The sequence below is a fragment of the Guyanagaster necrorhizus genome (genome assembly GCF_019112545.1).
Source record: "Guyanagaster necrorhizus MCA 3950 unplaced genomic scaffold BT62scaffold_10, whole genome shotgun sequence".
Taxonomy (NCBI): domain Eukaryota; kingdom Fungi; phylum Basidiomycota; class Agaricomycetes; order Agaricales; family Physalacriaceae; genus Guyanagaster; species Guyanagaster necrorhizus.
In genome coordinates, this window is record NW_025064889.1 from 181,056 (window position 1) to 199,554 (window position 18,499).

General features: G+C 48.1%; 9 protein-coding genes across 9 annotated transcripts; 5 read left to right on the forward strand and 4 right to left on the reverse strand.

Annotated features, from left to right (window-relative positions):
* Positions 1-7: 7 nt before the first annotated feature.
* BT62DRAFT_1075242 (uncharacterized protein) lies at positions 8-860 on the reverse strand (the record flags this gene model as incomplete). The annotated part of the gene is made up of 1 exon (XM_043179099.1): positions 8-860. A coding segment is annotated over exon 1 (792 nt), but the record flags the coding sequence as incomplete, so codon positions are not given.
* A 533-nt stretch (positions 861-1,393) lies between these two features.
* Positions 1,394-2,413, forward strand: BT62DRAFT_1004723 (uncharacterized protein; the record flags this gene model as incomplete). The annotated part of the gene is made up of 4 exons (XM_043177073.1): positions 1,394-1,473; positions 1,707-2,031; positions 2,076-2,144; positions 2,216-2,413. 4 exons carry the CDS (start codon positions 1,394-1,396, stop codon positions 2,411-2,413), a joined length of 672 nt encoding a protein of 223 aa, XP_043040646.1.
* A 144-nt stretch (positions 2,414-2,557) lies between these two features.
* Positions 2,558-3,087, forward strand: BT62DRAFT_1004724 (uncharacterized protein; the record flags this gene model as incomplete). Its single annotated transcript, XM_043177074.1, has 2 exons — positions 2,558-2,639; positions 2,699-3,087. 2 exons carry the CDS (start codon positions 2,558-2,560, stop codon positions 3,085-3,087), a joined length of 471 nt encoding a protein of 156 aa, XP_043040647.1.
* Positions 3,088-3,875: 788 nt separating this feature from the next.
* Positions 3,876-4,959, reverse strand: BT62DRAFT_1075243 (uncharacterized protein). Its single transcript, XM_043179100.1, has one exon. It carries the CDS (start codon positions 4,825-4,827, stop codon positions 3,880-3,882), a length of 948 nt encoding a protein of 315 aa, XP_043040648.1. The 5' UTR covers positions 4,828-4,959; the 3' UTR covers positions 3,876-3,879.
* Positions 4,960-6,443: 1,484 nt separating this feature from the next.
* On the reverse strand, positions 6,444-7,879 carry BT62DRAFT_63504 (uncharacterized protein). Its single transcript, XM_043181709.1, has 6 exons — positions 7,750-7,879; positions 7,258-7,494; positions 7,144-7,207; positions 6,943-7,084; positions 6,618-6,893; positions 6,444-6,550 (listed from the first exon to the last, which is right to left on the reverse strand). Exons 1-5 carry the CDS (start codon positions 7,830-7,832, stop codon positions 6,853-6,855), a joined length of 567 nt encoding a protein of 188 aa, XP_043040649.1. The 5' UTR covers positions 7,833-7,879; the 3' UTR covers positions 6,444-6,550; positions 6,618-6,852.
* Positions 7,880-9,957: 2,078 nt separating this feature from the next.
* On the forward strand, positions 9,958-12,233 carry BT62DRAFT_63584 (uncharacterized protein). Its single transcript, XM_043181716.1, has 11 exons — positions 9,958-10,415; positions 10,466-10,564; positions 10,736-10,773; positions 10,823-10,853; positions 10,913-10,965; positions 11,016-11,064; positions 11,122-11,148; positions 11,203-11,272; positions 11,322-11,387; positions 11,443-11,728; positions 11,785-12,233. The coding sequence occupies exons 1-11, from the start codon at positions 10,355-10,357 to the stop codon at positions 11,878-11,880; spliced, it is 876 nt and encodes a 291-aa protein (XP_043040650.1). The 5' UTR covers positions 9,958-10,354; the 3' UTR covers positions 11,881-12,233.
* Positions 12,234-12,283: 50 nt separating this feature from the next.
* On the forward strand, positions 12,284-14,487 carry BT62DRAFT_63788 (uncharacterized protein). The gene is made up of 2 exons (XM_043181724.1): positions 12,284-12,496; positions 12,562-14,487. Exons 1-2 carry the CDS (start codon positions 12,434-12,436, stop codon positions 14,275-14,277), a joined length of 1,779 nt encoding a protein of 592 aa, XP_043040651.1. The 5' UTR covers positions 12,284-12,433; the 3' UTR covers positions 14,278-14,487.
* Positions 14,459-16,457, reverse strand: BT62DRAFT_63727 (uncharacterized protein). The gene is made up of 13 exons (XM_043181721.1): positions 16,304-16,457; positions 16,029-16,234; positions 15,865-15,927; positions 15,792-15,814; positions 15,723-15,736; positions 15,540-15,668; positions 15,431-15,479; positions 15,356-15,382; positions 15,233-15,302; positions 15,113-15,178; positions 14,851-15,064; positions 14,770-14,796; positions 14,459-14,666 (listed from the first exon to the last, which is right to left on the reverse strand). Exons 1-13 carry the CDS (start codon positions 16,358-16,360, stop codon positions 14,640-14,642), a joined length of 972 nt encoding a protein of 323 aa, XP_043040652.1. The 5' UTR covers positions 16,361-16,457; the 3' UTR covers positions 14,459-14,639.
* A 614-nt stretch (positions 16,458-17,071) lies between these two features.
* On the forward strand, positions 17,072-18,265 carry BT62DRAFT_63825 (uncharacterized protein). The gene is made up of 2 exons (XM_043181725.1): positions 17,072-17,687; positions 17,745-18,265. Exons 1-2 carry the CDS (start codon positions 17,389-17,391, stop codon positions 18,124-18,126), a joined length of 681 nt encoding a protein of 226 aa, XP_043040653.1. The 5' UTR covers positions 17,072-17,388; the 3' UTR covers positions 18,127-18,265.
* Positions 18,266-18,499: the final 234 nt, after the last annotated feature.

Below are 18,499 nucleotides of genomic sequence, written 5' to 3' on the forward strand. Positions count from 1 at the left end.
TGCTTACCAGGTGTCATAGCTCTATAAGTAGCTTCCGTCCCCTCGTCGAGGTAGTACTCATTAGGCTTGAATTCCTGCCAATGCATTGTTTGTGCCCACGAAAAGTTATACTCTGGGCCTTTGTCCTTCATGTTGTCAACGACGTTTCCGGAACTGTTGAACATCGCGCGAAGAACACCCAACGTATCGGGGATGTTCTTTTCTAAACCGCCGTCAACCGGCTTCGCGTCTTGTCGATAAATGCCGAGTCCAGAGTCTTCAATGGCACCGAGAACGTCGAATGCACTGTTACACATCAGGCTGTGGGGGTGGTAGAAGTTCTTCTCCCCAGGATTGCTCTGATTGCATAATGCAACGTAGGCTTTTACATGATTCTTGAATACAGCGTCATTTTTGACGGCTTCGATTTTGGATGTTATCTCGCCATTCGTCCGCCAGTCGGCAGGAAGATGTAGAATATTGGAGAAATAATGGTCGGCGGACATGAAAACGCGGTCTCTGAGGTCATCTAAGATGTACCGGTCGAAATCTGCCACAAGATGATCCGGATTCGCTGTGGGATTCACAGTTGGGGCGTGATTGCTGAGCGGAGTGCTCTGCACAGAGGAGCGTATCTGTTCAGCTACAGACTCTTTTGGCGGTGGAGTCTTCCTCTCTTGGGTGGAGGGGAAACCAGAGCCGTCATTCCGAGGCGAAGAATTCGAATCGGTTTTCGCGCCCAAAGCCATAATATCACGATGATAAAACCGAGTTGGGTAGAAAGCGAGTAGGGGGTCAAGGAAGAATACAGCGGCAGCCATTTTTGCGTGATTTTAAGGTCGGTTGCGTAGAACAATGGTGGTAGTGACAAGGTAAACTTTCGGAAACACGCGGTCATGTGGCGTCAATCGTATTTCAATTTGTCACAAGGGGGCGCGGCTAAAATCAGGCAGAGGGTCCTGACATTAACCACCATACCAACTCACTTTATATAGTACTATAAGGTGTGCAGTGACAGTTTTATGATGCTCTGAAGCATTATTACCATCCCTTTTCCTTCATATAATAAATCATGGCAATTTGTTAAAATGGTATCAACTTAGTTGCCGACTACTCGGCTTATCTCGCGGCAAGTCGCTGATACTATGTACAAATTAACTGCTATTTGAACACCAATAGAGTCAGAGCAAACGGCTCCGAAATGACTTCGGCGTCGAGTCATCTATGTAGCAAAACCACCGGCCCTCTTGCCATCAACGAACAATGCCCCTGAATTAGCCTGCGAGGCTCTCAATACTTATTTCCTTGTTCTTCCTTGACAAATAATCTGCCGTTTACATAAATCATTTGCAACTGCATGGCCGTTATTTTTTTTTGGGAAAACTCATTGTACTTCTGTCCCTGTCGAACCAATATGCCGTCGTATCGGCCTTCGCAAATTTTGCTGTCCACGAAGGTCCTTCCGTGCTGTCAGGCTGATCGGCCGAGGCAACCGTGCGTCCAAAGGTTTATCGCGTTGGCGACCCAGAGGATAAGTATTATGCTCTGAAGGACGTCTGATTCCCTATGACGGCATGACTGAGGGCGAAATACAGCGGCCCCCTTTTGAAAATATCCAGAACTCGCGAACAGACAATGAGGACCTCAAAGAGCACTTTATCGAGATCGAAGACTGTGAACTGGTATCCTGGGATGGGGAAGTTGATAAAACGAGCTCCTTCATGAAGAAGCCACTTCCCGGTCATTTCCAAACTTCCTTACTCGACCCCGGAGAATCTCCAGATCCTTCTGATGAAGAGCTCTACTATTGCGACACCGGAGGGCGCACCTAACGGGAGACCTGCAAAGGCAGAAGTGGGCCTAGGGCGTCTAAATGGTGATAAGAAACACTGCTGGATCGCGTACAAGGAAGTAGGCACACTGTTGGATTCACTAACGCACCCTGGCATCGTCCTACGAGCACTGGTGAGTGCCGCAAGTAGTACGGCCCTGTCTCTGGTTGCATTTGATGTCGCATTTATACTCAAGGACCTGGCAAGGACTCGAGCGGATGTATAAGGGTGGGTATGTGCACCGAGACCTCAGTTCTAATTTAGATGGAGGGTCTGAACACTGCCAAAGTAACGGATATGGAATACGCAAAGATTTTTCTGTCCGATCCGTGCGTTGGGGAAAGGAAAACGGCGGGTTGATTTCTTACGGACCACTTTGACCGATTGTCTGACATTGATGATAGGGTACCGCTGTTTTCATGCCAGTTGAAATCCAAGCACAGAGTTATTTATTTTCTCTACCCATCGTTAGCTGCGATACAGACGAGGCGGATGAGTATCCCATCTTTGGGGAGCCTGAGGCCGAAGGAATCGAAGATGATTCCTCCGCTCTTGAAGACCAGATTCGCATTACGTCCCCCACAACTTCCTCCACGACCTAGAGTCCTGGTGGATTGGAGAGTATGCATTGTTCTCTTTGTCCCAGCCTTCGGGACGGTTGTCCACCTCGCACATCAGATTTCGAGTTACAAAGGCTCTATTCCCGCATTTCTCTGCAGGATGTACCTTGTTTCTATTGACCGGTGATGGCCGACATGCATGCTCGACACATCGAAAATCTTCCGAGTCAGTATATCGATGCAGCGAGAGCTTTATCGAAAGCCAGAGGTTTTCTATGTAACCAGTACTTGCGCTTGGAAACAAACCCGGACTTTCCCAATGTTAAGCGCTCAAATTTCTCACAGATATATGGTTCCCAATCTTCAAATCAGCCGTACATGTCCTCTACAGAAACAAAACAATACCTCTGACATCGCACAATGATTACCCTCGTTTCCCCTATGGTTACGTCCGAGGGATTGTGGATAATATCTCGGATGCCCCAAAATTGGCTGGCAGCGTCCTCGGTCAAGAGGTGGAGGTTTACACTGTCCCAGCCCCGGTCAGTCAGCACATGCCTGCTCGAGATGGTTCCAAGGATGAAGCAGATCCCAGCGATGTACGTGAAGATAACAAGGCTCGACGTTCTTCTCTCTCCCGGACTAGCCCCGCCGACTTGGAATTTCGAACACACGACGTTCCAAGCCAGCAGGGAATATGGACAGCTGTTTCCTAGTTGTGTCGCGGGAGAGATATTCAGGTTGGTTCTCGTGGCGCTACAGCTTCACTTTTTTGTGTTTCATGTAGACACCGTGTTTGTAACTCATACCCCCGGGCTTTTAAATTTTACATATATCTTGCTGAATTCTCTATAGGCGGTCAGAGAAAGACGACACCACTTGGATGCTGATTTCTTGTCGCTTTCTGCATCATGAAGATAGCGACGGATTGCCTCTACAAAATTAATTGAGCTTAAAGGGCAAATAATACGCGCTGTCGCTGATTTTAGTTAGTGTCGATGACCTCACAGAACTCTCTCCTTGTGCTCGCCTTTCTGGCAGCTGAAATATAACTTTAATGAAATCTGTGTCCGCCCTTTATGTGTAATTCTCTGGCCTGTATGGTAGGAGGCCTACTACCCGATCTGTCTGTGTCTCAGTTCGTCCGAGCCAGTGAACCCAAAATCAAAAACGTTAAAGATCCATGCCTCGCTACCAAGTTGTATGTATGTGTTCGGATCTCCAAGCGTTCCTCACAGCATACTTGCTTCCTGCAAGTTCAAGTGGTGGTGCAAGGCGGGTTCCCTTTCGGGGGAGGTATCGCTTCTCGTGCATGGCTTTGATGCGCCTGAGCTAGCTATTGCCTCGAGACGGTGCTTTACGATGAGACACCCTTCGTGGGCAAAGTCGTTTGCCCTCGACGTATGGGCGTGTGCGCTTGGTAACGAACATTGGATTTTTGATATAATCTAGGTATTCGGTAATTTTACAACACGGTAGAAAGGGTTGATGTTTAGATATTACAGGCACTACTCGTCACTTGGCGGGTCGTCGTCCCTCCTCTCATACACGCTGTTCTCGATTTCCAACATGGTCTGACTGGCTGACACATCGTCGTCCTCATCCAGAATTTGTGGTGGCGCCATGTCAAAATAGTTGCTATCATTCCCAGTATCCGATATCGCGGTTTCTGAAGCCACGTCAGAAGCGATAAACGCGAGCGAAGACTGGACGGAGAGTGGAATAAAGGAGAGTTCCTGATAGGCGGCCTTCCCTTTGTAGTGATCTGCGTCGTCGTTCTCGTATGCATCTCTCCCCACCGCCAACATCCGCAGTTGTTGTGTTAGTCGGCTGGTCCTGGCCGGGACCGTAACTGTCGACTTTCGGATCGAAGGATGATAGTTCTCATTTGCATTCTTGATGCATGTCGGGCAGTGCCTAGAAAAGTCCAGGATGGAATATGTTTGCGGGTTGTGAATGATTGAGCCCACTATGACGAATCCAGCCTCTTTTTTCGCATAGTCGTGACCGGCATCATTGTGAGCAACGTAGTTTGCTTTCCCAATCGCGTCAAGACGCGTGACGGGCGCGAATTCTGCGACGGGTTCGTGGCGGTAGCAGAGCACGGACCCGTTGGTGGGTAAAACGATATGATCGGGATCCTGGGTAGACTCTTCGCGAAGATAGAAATGATTGATGATCCAGTCGCGTGCTGTCTTGGACTCAAGAGTGGTCGGGAGATCCTGTAGGACAGAGACGACAATTTGTGCCATTTTCCAGGCTATAAAAGGCGCGTCACGGTGGTCCCGGATTATACGGACAGGGTCATCGTCCTCGCGTTCCAGGAAAATGGCCCGGGGTATTCTCTGGGAGAAAGTGGCATAAGGCTCCATGCCGTCGATATCATGAACAGGAAGGAACTCTGGCGCGTCACCAAGGGGTTGGCTTTCGGTGAGTTGTGTCGGGATAGACTCCATGTGTCTCCGACGTCCAGTTCGCCTTTGAGTATTCAGCTTGGAAATGACTATATGAAGAACAATGATTATGGGAGTGCAGCAACTTTGCGATGCTAGCGATACTAGGGAGAGAAAGATTCAAAGATTGGTGAAAGGAAAAAAGCGTTTCGGGAATTGCCGACACTTTTTTTGCCCTCAAAGAGTATGTATTCCCTCGTAGATGACGATTTTTCGAGCCATTCTCTTCTCTTCTGAAAATGCTCTCCATTTTCTAGCTTTGAAGCACTCTGTAGCTCTGGCCACAATACTAGTGTAGAGAATCTCGGGAATGGCTCTATGCTCCTCGCCATCTAAACGTGCCAGGCCAAGCTCATGTATCCCTCTCAGGACAGACAATGTGCCTCTTCTCTTGGAGGTCAATGTTGTCCATGCAGCAACCGCGATAATGACACGGGAACGGCCAGCTGTTAGAGAGTAACTTACGTGATGGATGGACTCTTAAAACTGCAAGACGATATATGTCAGCAATTGAAAGTCGAGACGTTCATTGCGGAGAAAAGATCTATTCTCAGCTGTGTTCGGCGTGTACCCATAGAGATGCTTCCAGACATCTTCCTTGCCAGCGTCCCCTCATCAGACGCGGCATTCCGTCTGAAGATTTGGATAGCTGCGTTATTCGTCACCCCGTTACTCTGCTCGATAGCACTGGATTGGTCTCCAAGGGGTGGCGTGCGGTATGCTTTCCTGCAGCAGAGTTTAGTAGTATATTCGCATCAAAGATGCTACGCTTTGTACGGAAGGAGGTTCCAACGTCTGATCCACGGCATTAAACGTTTTGCTTCACATCCTCTCTCTGGCTTAATCTACCAACCTTCTCCCTTCGATCCCGTATCCCTCTCCTCGCTCTCATCCTTCTCATACAGATTCAGAGAACTGTATCTCTTTATACATGAAATGCTCAAAGATCTCAATGCCTTCAGGGCTCTTTGCAATCACTTCATAGTTGTATTTTTTCGAGAGGTTCCAAATTTGAGGAAAGTAGACATATGGGAGGTTTGGCCAATTACCATATTCAGACCGTATCACCTGTCTTGGAACCATATCCGAGTCGTACTAGTGTCATATTTTGGGCAGACTCTCACGAGGTCCTCGGCGTTTTAGTTGAGAAGTGCATATTACACTCCTAGTTCTGGATATCACGATCATAGAATCCGAGTACAGTGTTGTGATTTTTCCAAAACTGCGCTCTTTCTGTTTGATAGGCGGCGACAGATGAACCACCGGCGTTAGAACGCTGTTAGCTAACAAAAAAGTACCAGCGCTTGCTGGCCTGGATGTTGCGTTTGGAGAACGGCCAAAGAGGGACATCGCATTTAATGCTGCGGATCCTGACATTCGTTGAAAGAACTTCCTGCAAGCTGGTGTACTACGCATAGCGAATATGGTGGTACTAGGGGCAGACATGTCATACATTCTCCAGGCGTTGGTTGAGCTGCACCTCTCGAACATTGACGAGGATGCACTTGATAGCAACCTTAATCTACACAGTATGGAGTGATTCCTTCTATGATGCAAACACTTCACCGCGAAGGAGAGTGGTCTTTCAGTACAACTCACTTTGTTGAAATGGTCGCTCGTATCATTACTTGCCTTTGAGATGCCTCGATCTGTTCGTTAACTTGGAGACGTTGACGGCGACATTGCTCGATACCACGAGAAGCATCTGCGTTTTACATGTCCAGGTCTACAAGAGAGACGGATTGGCATTCAATATGGCTCGCGTCTCCGGAGCAATAAGAGGAGATCCTCACGCATATGCACGGTGTTCTAGTAGATCACATTAGTCTGTAGTGCTCACATCGGTTTCCTTTTATTCAACGAGCGGGCGCACCGAGTTCGTTCTAAAAACTCGGCTTAATCTTTTGCGTGGACGCCGATCAAATTCGTGAAGACGTTGTTTCAATAGGACATCTTTCATGTAGAATCCATAAATCATTAACTTGTCCGTATCGCAGAAGACAGCTATACATTCCATAGTACATCTTTTCAGATCATCCTGCGGCGTCTTTCGACAAGGATGTAACTCACTGTATGACTTTATCAATCATCAGAACTAGAAAACTGGGTGCAACTCACCGATTAGTCTGTCCATAAAGTTCGCAAGTTCGAGATTCACTTGCAATGATGCATGCCGAGACATTAGCATGACTAATGAATACCGGCGATGGGGTTGACAGACTACCAATGGTGTCTTTGTTTCGTCATCACTGCGCACCAGCTAGAGAGCATCATGAGAAGGTGTAAATCAAAAAAGGTTACGGAGGGAGCTGAACTCACCTGAAGTCTCCGATTATGTGTTTTCCAGCGATACCCGACGCCTTCGACGAGGAAAGATCCTCCACTGCGAGAAAATATCAGTCTCACGGCGGCCTCTGATTACTGTCAGCTTACATTTTCGCCTTCTCTACCTTGAGAAATTTGTCGGAAGAAATCCATTCGCCCATGTATTTGCCTGCCAGGAATCGAACACGGTGCCTGCCACTGTATGATTTCTGCACCTCTGCAATGGTCTTCAGTGCGCGTGTCTCTGGGTTCAGGATATTTATCTTCGTAAGAGTGGGGTGCCAGAAGCAAGTGACGATCTCGTAGTAGATGTGGTTATCACCTACGGCGAGGTCGTTGTGGACGCTATTGGTGGTGAAGGTCAGTTTCAGGACAGTTTCTTCCATGCTAGTTCTAAAGGTGGGGAAAAAGAAAGCCTTTTGAATGATTCAGAAATGATGCGACATGTGGGTGCGTCTTATGAGCTGAAAACGGAGCGGCACGCTGTGAACAACTTTTAGTTGGCACAGTATCCCGTCTACGAAATGTCCATGCGAACCGTTCGTCTTATCTTCATAGTAGCTCGGAGAGAAAACGGCGAGATAACGGAAGGGCAGTTACCAATAGTCTTCCAATAAAGATATCGATTCCATTTCGGCCGAGTGAGCGAATAGTACCGCCACAATAGACCACCATTCTGACATACGCCGGCGATTGGGGTTACAAGTTATCGGGGCTATCTCGTTCAGAAAATGTACGTCTACCAACAATGTGATATTATTGCCAATCTAGTGAAAGCCGGCACCCGGCTGCCACGATGTCCGGTATAACAGATAATATCGCCGTCTCAAGCCGAAATAGAAATCAGTGCTGAGCTATGAGCGCATCTGTCCTTCCTAGCATTTGTTGGCATCGTCCACGAGTCTATCGGCCACAGAGAACTCAGATAACTAGCTGGACCAAAGGATTGAAGTTTCGGACTTCGCTTCAAGTACTTGGACGAAATCTCTTCAACACAACGTCTATTCTCGGAAATTATATGTCCATCGAGAGCATTTCTGGAGGAAATATTAATTTACTTTCAGGATTCCTCCCGAATCCTCCGCACATAAGTGCTTCGTGGGCAACAATTGTATCCGTGACGAAATATCCGTGCCTTTTGTCACCAATCAATGTCTTCCTTACGAAGCCCTGCCAACAGTTGTCGGGTGCGAAATCGACAATGAACAGCGGAAGACGGATCGATTGCCCGTAATGTAACGAACTCTGCATTCTTGAATACTTCAGATTCTCAAGTCTTGTGTTTGTGGTGCGTATCTATAACAGCGTAATTAACTGACCTTGTTGGTATCCCAGTTAGTCTTGATTGTGAATACAATCACGGAGCTCCTTGCTGGCGATTTTCGTTTTCCAGCAAAACGGAACATCACACTGAGACAAGTTTATCCCGAAGCGACCTCAAGGTCCATTATCCTCAACCACGAGGTACGACTGTTGCCTGAATTGAGTTGTCTCAAACTCTCACCAAAGCAGTCATAGGTATTAACTCTCTCCATGGTAACGACGAGTCCCAGGAAACCGAAATAGCATCTTCAGGTAATTGTCGAGCAAAATCAATGAAACGTCTTTAGCAACACATGTCTAGGCACCTCAATACGGGTCCTAACCTAAACCCTCCGCCGACGTGACATCAATAGAAATTCGACTTTCGGAAGACAGGCCAAAAGAAGGGGAGAATCCATTATACAGGAGATGACCTCGACTTAATCTGCGGTAAGCATGACAATCATTCCGGGTTGACCGCAGATCGTCTAACTTAGCCTTCCTGACAGACAAACGTCGCATAAGGACCCATCATATATACGCCTATCCTAGCGACACGTTGATGTCCTCCGGTTCATCGCGCAAGACGGCTGTGTACGAGGTCCAAGGTCGGTCTGTGAGGGAAAATTCTGATGGCCTAAGGCCCTCTTTCAACGAGAGCATTTAAATGTAGGGATACCCATATTGAATGTTGGATGCAAAGGCCCCGCTTGGTGTTCGCATGGGCAACGGGATGCTGCGCCGGCAGCAGAAACGAAGTTGTGTGGTTCGTGGAGACTTTGATGTTCTCACACGGTCTTTTCGTTCCCGTCATAGGGAATATGAAAGGCGCCAGCAGTCTGTCACAGATACTCTCTTTTGCAGGTGCACACTGCACAGCGCTGCAGTGGTCAAATACCTAAATCTGCTGCAATTATATAAACTACATACCGCCGGTTTTGCACACTTTACGACAAGGCTCGTGCAGTCCATCAAGCCCTGACCTTGCGGACATAGGACGCTCCGCAGCTTTTGTGTTCAAGAGCAAATATGGCCCGGCCGCCTTTTCATATGTACTTGAGACCAGGTCCTGATGCTACGAACCATCAGACTTTATATTCATTGCCAAGGCGAACCCATGAATTTTCACTGCCATTCGACTTTGCTAATATATCGTTCCAGTCATTCGTCTCCTCCGATAAGACGGAGTCGGGTTGTATGAGAAACCTGGGTGCGATCAAATTCTGATGAAGGGTCGGTCCCAGCCCAATTGGGCCTATGGAGGTGGAGAGCTTAGGATACCGATTGTCAGTGAGTTACGTCTTCCTCACCGAGTCCGAGCTTTAGATTTATTGAGGTTTCCTTCTTGATTGATTATATTTCAGTGGTGCTCATCCTAATACACCAGCTTATAACAGAGGCTCAAAGATATAGACTGGAAAGACTCTCAAGAGTTCTTAGCTATTGCCTATCATTGCTCTTGGCAACAACGTAACGCTTTGAATGGTGCACCAGAGGACCAGTCTCGAACCAATCCCGAGGTTGAAGCGCTCAATTCTGGCACGGCCCGAGTGACTGCGCTCGAAGGGACAGCTGTGAGTACACGGAGATATTCTGACAAATCGCCTTACGACCACGGCCACGACACGTACCGGTCTCTAGCTTCTGATTTCGCAGCAAGATCATCAAGGAGGTGATTTTCCGTTCACTTTCCCTCGCCCCTTTAATTTCACATAAGCAAAAAGAAGCTTTTAAGAACAGCCTTCAAAAGAAACAGTTCTGGAGGCCTTTGGTACCTTCTCTTTCTTCCGTCTGGTGCTTACATGGCGTCAGACCCCCCCGCTAAGCCGAATAGCAGCAGCGACGCGGCCATAACTCTTGGACCCTGGGTACTTACTTCTACGTCTACATTGTCAATTCTGACATGGTACTAGCTGGTCGGGCTGTGCTTGGACCTCCTTCTCCAGGGCGTGCTTACGTCTCAGGTGAACTGCTCTCATATCAGTATACTTACAAGACTAACACTTTGAATTAGTTCTCAAACTATTATTCGTGGTATGGTGGCACGGATGGCTATCGGTTTATGGTGGCCGTGGGGATTCACGTTGTCATTACGACTCTCAAATCCATACAGGTCTGTCAGTTCGACCTTTCTCAAGTGTTTCCTCAATTGCTTATGTCTTTTACACTATGTATAGTGTTTGTGAGAATCCCATCTCTTCTTCAAGGCCACAGGCTTCAAGCTAATACCGATCAGCGTCATTGTTTGGGTGCAGCAGATAGTATATTTTAATGATTACGATAGTGCGGCCAACTTGCCGAACACTGTTTGGTATGAAAAATGTGCGTCACCGTCGTCTCTTTGTATACTTTCTACCTAAACATTGCGCAGACAATACCCTGTTCGTTGCGCTCATCGCACTGTACGTGCAGATTTATTTTTGCTACCGGCTGTACGCAATATCAAAGCTGTGGTGGATAGCCGCACCAGTTCTCCTTATTTACCTATTTGCTGTTGGCTCTGTCGCCGCCGCAGTAAGATTGACTTGCAATTCGTCTCGAGTTAGGGCTGATACACCTTTCAGGTTAATTATATATCAGGCTCCCAAGATGCAAATAATATAGCTCCGTGGCGTGTGTATCTGCATATTTCATTGAAGTCTGCCCAGGTTCTGATAATTGTGCCTTCAGTGTCAGCGCACTACGCCATTGTATTTGGTTGGTCTGACCTTGTATTTACCATATCATTTTTTCTAACAGTTTGTTCCTTAGCTGGAGACGTGTTGCTTGCGGGCGCAACAGCCTATTTCCTTCTTAAGACGAAGAAGAACGTTTTACCGCAGTTTGTTGTTTACTGATTCCATCGCTTTTCCATGCCGACGACTGTACAGGACTGTTGGTATAATAAATGCGCTCGTACGGCTTACCTTTCAAACCGCTATGCCGGCTGCCGTGTGGTGTGTACTTTCCCATCCATGTACTCGGTGCAGTAGTAACCGAATTATCCAACAGTGTGCTGATCAACTTAGCATTGATCTACTTGAAAAACCCCAACATTAGAAGCATATCTAATGTGTTCATCCAGGCTATGCCAAAATTATACGCCGTCAGCATGATGTGGACGCTGAACGCGAGGAGACGTATCCGCGTGGCACACGGTTCTTCGAGTCTCACGGGTGGTACAAGTAATGAACCTTCTCGAATGGACTTTTCAAGATCGATGACGCGAAGGCGGGTCAATGTTGGCGAGGATATTGCGATGAGTGGGATCCAGATTGTGACACATACAGAAAGCCGGGTATGCCATTAAATCGCACAGTGGTTTGCATTTACTAACAAGCTCACTCTTTTCAGTTTGATGAGGATATAGAATCAATACCAACAAAAGCTGATGACTTGCCTTTGGAAGAGGATACTAAGTCGTCAAGCGTGTATACCAAACATGTATGAATTTACGATGTATCTTTATTGGTTTTCATAATGAATGTAGATAATCATTACAAGGTTGCATTGGTCCGTGAGTACTCCGAAAATGACGCGTTAATTATTCCTATAGGCCATCTGACGTTCCCTGACGGCGGCGGTGTCCAACAGGAATGTAACAGTCCCCATATGAACGCGGTAATAACGGGAAAAGAAGATTGCATTTATTAAGAAGAGCAGTTGTAAGTCTGAACGAACACCAAAACTTTGTATGAAGGGTCTTCAGAAGGGTATTCCAAGTAGCTGGTTCAGTCCGGAAAGGCCTCGGATTTAGGGTAAACGCGTGTAGTCATGTGATGTGAATCTTGGCTCAATATGGCAAATGCATTATTTACCGTTTTTGACAATTATTTGATTGTAAATTGGTCCTCGACTCGGGCCCGGAGTCGGTTCGCCCATTAGCGACCCAGACTCTCAAATTTCACTCTCGACAGAACGACGATACGCACAGGCCATCGCACGGCCTCCACGCCGTTTCGCATAGCGAGCGACTGGTACAGTATAGTATCGAACTAGAGCCATGGCGACGTCGAAGAAACCTCAAAGCAACATGGAATATCGACAGCGAGTGCAGCCAGTTACGGTTCGTTCTTTCTTGTCCTTGGAAGTAGCCTTGCTCACCCCAAGGCTTTGTTCTTTGTGTTGCAGACGAGCTATCAGACGCCTTCGTCATCGAACTCGACGATCTCACTGGCACTCTCGTCGTCGAATTTGGCCTCCCACTCTTCCAGCTCACCTCCCCAACTAAAAACGCCACCCCAGCGTACAGGACGTTTAAGCTCGCGTTATCCTGATCTAGGTCGCGTGCCTCTCCATCGGCGGGGTACATCCCAGACATACGAGCGGCTGGAAGATCTCCTGCGAGAGGCGGGATACAAGGAAACACGTGTGTTTACGCCGGAAGCTGAGCGCATCGAGCATGCCGAGAGAAAGCGTCGGGAGGGCAGTCCTCAACGACGAAGTCTACGCGGTGTAGTGGGATTTTTTGCCGGCCTGATGCCTGGTGGCACCAGTGTGCCACCGTCAAGTCTCCGCCCGGACACGACCGATGTACCACCACGGCCAAACGTTGAGAGGCGTCGAACTTATTCACCGCCTTCTTCACCAGTTCAGCACCGTCTGGCGCAGAAACAGCGACAGAGGTCACCGTCGACCATGCCATCGACACCGGGGAGCACTTCGTCCATGGAATGTGCCGGGCCAACACCCAAGGCCAGCTATCAAAGTCCGCGACAGATTTCACGGAACACCGAATATATGCAACAGCCCTCTTCAAGGTTTTATGCGTTTACTAATAATCCTTCTTCCACTTCATTACATTCTCAACGACTGCCGAATTCACCCGCCATGTCAAGGCGTAATCCTAACGCTCCTTCACATTTACCGTCATCAACACAATACGCTCCTTCAAATCGTCTTTCCCACAAGCCATCGGAGCCCATTATGCAACCTCAGCCTTCTCGTGCAGGCGCTTATCTCCGGCATATGGCTTCGGTTGCGAATCTGCCACAGCGCCCCAGGTCTACTCCACCTGCGAATCTTAAAGAAGTTAAAGAAGAAGCCGCACCACCCCTTCCTCATACATGGCTGGAAACTGTTGCTCGTGCAGTAATGTACGGCGGCATAGGATACATTGGTGGGCCAAAAGAGGAGCCCCCACCCTCACCTTCACGAGGAAGACTGCCGCCGCCCATATTTATGACACAGATGTCGAAGCGACGATCGCGGCGTAGCGTAGGTGAGGTCAGTCGGACTAGAGTCTCCTGTCATAGTGCTCCATCAAGTCGGGCTACTTCTAGGACAAGGGATGGCGAGCGAGAGGAGAAGATACCAAACCCCAGGGAGCGAGGCAGAAAGAAAAAAGGCAACGCAAACTTGCCGACCCTCGCCAGGACAAGGGTAGAGGGCGAGCCTACCGAATGGGCCATTGCCACTGCTCCTCCGAAATTGGCCGTCAACGGGCACCGATACCTCAGAAGCTGGGGGATAGATCCCGAAACCGACCATGATGAGAGCAGTGATGAAGAAGATGGAGAGCTTAATCTGGCACGGATATTGGTTCCGCCCAAACGACAACAATCGATACGGAGCCTAAGAAAGCACTTGGCCGATAATCCCGAGCCAAGTCGGCGGGCCTTGAGTGGACGTATCTATGGCTCCGTGAGCAGTAACTATGGAAACTGGGACGAGAGCGAGAGTCAGAGCCGCTGGGGATGGGTTACTCGACGCGAACCGATGCGGCGTGGATCGCTGGAGGAAGATGAGAACCCCAGTTTGTACTCTGGATTCCTAACGGCGGAGGGATCAACGAGATCCATTGCGAGCAGCAAGAATAGAGTTGGACTACCATCGGGTTGGAGTTAATCAAGCCACTATGTCTCAGCATTATAACATTGGCGGGGTACCACGGAATTTACTTCTACCTCTTTCATGCATCTCCTTGTACTTATCTTCGACATTCACCCTCATTTACATTACTTATTATCATGCTACCCTAGTACACACGCAGTTTATCATTGGAATCCTACAGCCGGTCATTACTACGCCACTCCAGCATGGAGCCTAAAACTCGGCACAATGAAGCGCTTCTGGGCCCCACTTTTCGCACCGAGCGGCGCTGGGTACGGTAGCTATGCGACCGCAATCGTCGTATCATGATCCATATTGCAGTAATAGAATCGAGGTTTCCCATCTGCCTCGAGATCAACAGAAGTTCCTGCAGTTTCCTATTCCATCTCGAGGTCGCTATCTGGCTGTGCGAACATGTCACGCACCTAAATAAGGTCAGCCTGGGGGAGGGGGTGGTACCAACGCAGAACGAGAACGTACCGAGTCGCCATCTGGTTTCACACGTACGTTCAGATTACTCAAGGGTATTTCATCCTGGGAAAAGACGGGTTGGAAGCTCATCGCAGGTTCAAACATCAAATGGCATACCCTTCTCGTCCTCTCGATGCTTCTAGGCACAGCCTCCCCGGTGCTGGACCCTCCGCTCCCTCCACTTGCGAACGCGACCCGAATGGCCCGTCTTGCATTGAGCGTCCACATCATACTAATCGCATACAGTTTCGGAAGCGCCTGGATGAAAACACTGACGACATTATTGAATGTCCTGCCTATTGTGTAGACAAAGATAAAATTGATCATTGCGCTATTCAAGAAATGAGGATAAGCCGGGATTCGGGACAATGGCACGTACCAAATCGCCGGAAGCGCTGCTGTTTGGAAGGTGAGGCGAGCTAGGGCGTTGAGGAGACTGGCGGTTCTGCGTGGCTGTCAGCAAGTATATGATGATAAGCATGAGAACTTGAGAGCGTACTGCGGCAAGACGTGTTTTCTGTTCGTGAGAAGAAACCATGCCGTTGCCGATGACAGTAGAAGATCAGTCACTAAAGGAAATCAGAGTGGGTGAAGTGCTCTAAGCCGCGGATATGAGCCATACCGAAAGCACTTGCATAATGCACGGAAACTAGGACGGTGTTAGGATTAAACGGAATGGAGGAATTATAAGGCTTACTCCAGTGTTCGGTCTGTTTGTCAATTATGAAGGAAGCTATGTAGTAGGTCTATTAAGTAACGTATCAACAACACGAAGTTTCGGGTGTCGTGGTGGAGGATCCACATACCACGACTATGGCAGAAGCCAGGCCCAAGACATATAGCACCATGATGGGTGCGGCAATCCACCACATTTTCGACAGAGCGTATAAGCGATAGGAAAAGTAACATTGAACGTAGAAGGAAATCGAAGCCTCCTATTTCGTCTCTGGTTGTTTGCAAATTTCATGAATTTTTGGTGATGATCTCACCATAATAATGTTTCCTGTTCAAACCTTGTTCAATCAAAGGCAGCGCAATAGACCTTAAGATTTACATGCCTGTGTGATACCACGCTGTTTCGCTAGAACGGCGTAAGTTGACTGATTTGCATGAAGAGACTAAAAGCCATACTGCAGCGCAAGGGCACCTTGAATGTCGGTGAAATAGTTTATCTGCTGGATCCATACAATGGAGCTAAAATCGGTATTGAGACCTGAGATATCTCTCGCAGGTAATTTGCTTACAAGGCCTAAAGACCAGTCAGCGAAAGTTGCTGGATATATTTCAAGTGGCGCGCCTGTATAGACTTTAGAGTCGTCAAAAGCGCCAATACGCCCACCGCGATCTTCATACCAACGCCATCCTTTCTGCCATACCACGAATAATAGTTGGAGAACTGGATACGTCTGAAATATATACTTTGTACCGGGTATTTCGCAAAAACGCTTACCTGAGTCGTCAAGATGCCCAGGAAAAACCAATCGAGGGCCATCCCTACCAACTAGATCCGCGACATATCAAGATTAAAGATCTTAGGAAAGCAAGCGCGCAACAGGCGATGATCACTCACCCATGGACCCAAGCCATAGGCGACCTGCTCGTACTCTTCACCAGACAAGGGGGACATTGGAAGGATAGCGGTTACCTGACCGACATAGTTAATATATAGACCCAAGCATAGGAGAGGTCTAAGAGCTGAGCTCCTATTCAAATCGGTCCATGACACCGTAGTCGTGGATCGACGTCCAGGAGGCTATTATGCAAACTGAATTCACTCACGGAGAAGGCCGGGTATTCCGCCTACTCAACTGCATTGAGGCGTCAACGTAGTACCGAGCTAGTGGCCGTCCACTGTCAGATCTTGAATGTTACTTGCTATTAAACATGAATAATGTTACCAAGGAAATAGACGTGCCTGTAGAATTTCAAGAAGACACCAGGTGCTCGTTTCGGGTTCCTAGAAGTCACCACAAGGTCAAAGTATTTCGAGTACGAGGCGCCAAAACTTCGGATGCCAGAGAGGACGGTACCAGTCGATTCTGGCCGAATATATAAAATCTCCGTTATCGCTACCAGGGCATTCGCCAAATTCGGCGCGAAGAATTAATGCTCGGAATGTGACGCGGCCTTGTAGTATGCATCTCCACCTAAGACAAGCCTTGAACGTTCTAGGGTTCTGCGACACGGCCTTTCCTTGAACAATCACTCCTTCAATGCTCTCCCAGATCCCCAAAGGGGAGACAACGAGCAACCATGACTCTATGATTACGTATGGGCCGACATTCTTATCCGCCTTGATCCGCTCACGCCCCTTTCTCGGCGGCTTCCGGTCCGACTACCACTACGTACCAGGCATACGTCGTATAGTTGAAGCCAAGTTTCGGCTCCTCTGCAAACAAAAGTACCAATCACGTTGTGTTATCATCATTCTTCATGCAGCTCTTTCTCTGACAGAAGCAAGTATTTCTTGTACCACTAGCGAGTACCGAACGAACATTTTTGAGATCGGCCAAGGTCACCAAGGTAGAAACGGAACCCATAGACGTTAGGCCTCCTGCGGTTGTGGAGCAAAGAGGGAAACTCCTGTGTCCCCAACTCCCGAAAGCTCTACGGGTGTGTCCGTTTTCCATCTATACTCCTATCTAGCATGCCTGAATGTTTTATCCACTAGATGATCTCTTACCACTAGCCAAATATAACAAGAATGAAACTCCCGAGATAAGAGAGTTTGCTGAACATCTCTTGCATTCATTTCGAGGACAATTTACATTCGACGCCGACGAGGATAACCTCCGAGATGCGTGGAGAGGACTTTCAGAACTGCAGGAGGGTCTTCGTTTCGTCATTAGCAAGGACTCCCCTCCAAATGAGGCTACGTCCCGTTGTGTCGTAGATCGTCTGTTGACGCAGATCGTGACCGTGGTGGCCAAGACGCAAAGCTCGTATGCAATCAGGTGATTTTTATGATGATCAATAATTATTGTCCGCTTATTATTTTCTTGATGATGTGTGCCAACCGGTATCTCCCCCAACATGATGTGTGATGGTCAGGCCTCCTACAAATTGCCCATACCAACTAGGAGAGATATAAAACAGTTCGCAACGGATCACAATATCCTGGGAAAGGTCAGCGATCACGCAGCGGAGATTTTCGATATTTTCCTCTGTATGCTGGCAGTTGAGTTCAAGATGAATGATGAGCATGTTGCTCACCGTCGAATTCCCATAGACTTTGCTACCCCTCTTCGACACCAGAAATTACTTGCCTTCGCACAGGAGCACATTACAAGAATTACAGGTTTCTATCTGCACGACGATATTTATCACCTAACATTTTATCTTGGCGTTCTGGTTAGGCCTCAGTGGTCTTCATTTCAAAATAACCTATTGTAACTGGCCTGCAGGATAATCAAGAATAGGTGCAACATCATCAATCCCGCCGAATTGTTCCAGGCCCTATTTCTGGATACCTACTACAACATCACTGAATTCGTCGCTTATGCAAAGGACTAGCACTTTGATAATACTGTGCCATGCGATCTCGAGAAACCTCTCTGGAGAGCTGAATGTGGCAATTCTGATAATCACCGCCACGCCCCAAGGGCGACGATGTGAGTATCGATGCAATTCACGAAGCCGAGTCCGAGGATGTTGGATCGACGGAGAACAATTATGGAAGGAAAATGGTGAATGTTGTTGGATCGGAATGGGCAGCCGTACACGGTCGGTCCCGTACTACACCGCGTCGGGAACTGATTGGCGCGTC

Bases quoted from the DNA above. Each gene is read 5' to 3' on its own strand.
- BT62DRAFT_63584 (XM_043181716.1), top strand. From the start codon at position 10,355: ATGGTACTAGCTGGTCGGGCTGTGCTTGGACCTCCTTCTCCAGGGCGT. The intron at 11,065-11,121 runs GTGTGTATCTGC...TTGTGCCTTCAG, and splicing joins AAATAATATAGCTCCGTGGC to TGTCAGCGCACTACGCCATT. The intron at 11,149-11,202 runs GTTGGTCTGACC...TTTGTTCCTTAG, and splicing joins GCACTACGCCATTGTATTTG to CTGGAGACGTGTTGCTTGCG.
- BT62DRAFT_63727 (XM_043181721.1), bottom strand. From the start codon at position 16,360: ATGTCCCCCTTGTCTGGTGAAGAGTACGAGCAGGTCGCCTATGGCTTG. The intron at 15,065-15,112 runs GTACGTGCCATT...TTTCTTGAATAG, and splicing joins GCAGCGCTTCCGGCGATTTG to CGCAATGATCAATTTTATCT. The intron at 14,667-14,769 runs GTACGTGTGAAA...ATGTTCGCACAG, and splicing joins TACCCTTGAGTAATCTGAAC to CCAGATAGCGACCTCGAGAT.
- BT62DRAFT_1075243 (XM_043179100.1), bottom strand. From the start codon at position 4,827: ATGGAGTCTATCCCGACACAACTCACCGAAAGCCAACCCCTTGGTGAC.
- BT62DRAFT_63788 (XM_043181724.1), top strand. From the start codon at position 12,434: ATGGCGACGTCGAAGAAACCTCAAAGCAACATGGAATATCGACAGCGA. The intron at 12,497-12,561 runs GTTCGTTCTTTC...TTTGTGTTGCAG, and splicing joins AGCGAGTGCAGCCAGTTACG to ACGAGCTATCAGACGCCTTC.
- BT62DRAFT_63504 (XM_043181709.1), bottom strand. From the start codon at position 7,832: ATGTCAGAATGGTGGTCTATTGTGGCGGTACTATTCGCTCACTCGGCC. The intron at 7,208-7,257 runs GTAAGCTGACAG...ATTTTCTCGCAG, and splicing joins AAGGTAGAGAAGGCGAAAAT to TGGAGGATCTTTCCTCGTCG. The intron at 7,085-7,143 runs GTGAGTTCAGCT...GATGCTCTCTAG, and splicing joins CACATAATCGGAGACTTCAG to CTGGTGCGCAGTGATGACGA.
- BT62DRAFT_63825 (XM_043181725.1), top strand. From the start codon at position 17,389: ATGTTTTATCCACTAGATGATCTCTTACCACTAGCCAAATATAACAAG. The intron at 17,688-17,744 runs GTGATTTTTATG...TTGATGATGTGT, and splicing joins CAAAGCTCGTATGCAATCAG to GCCAACCGGTATCTCCCCCA.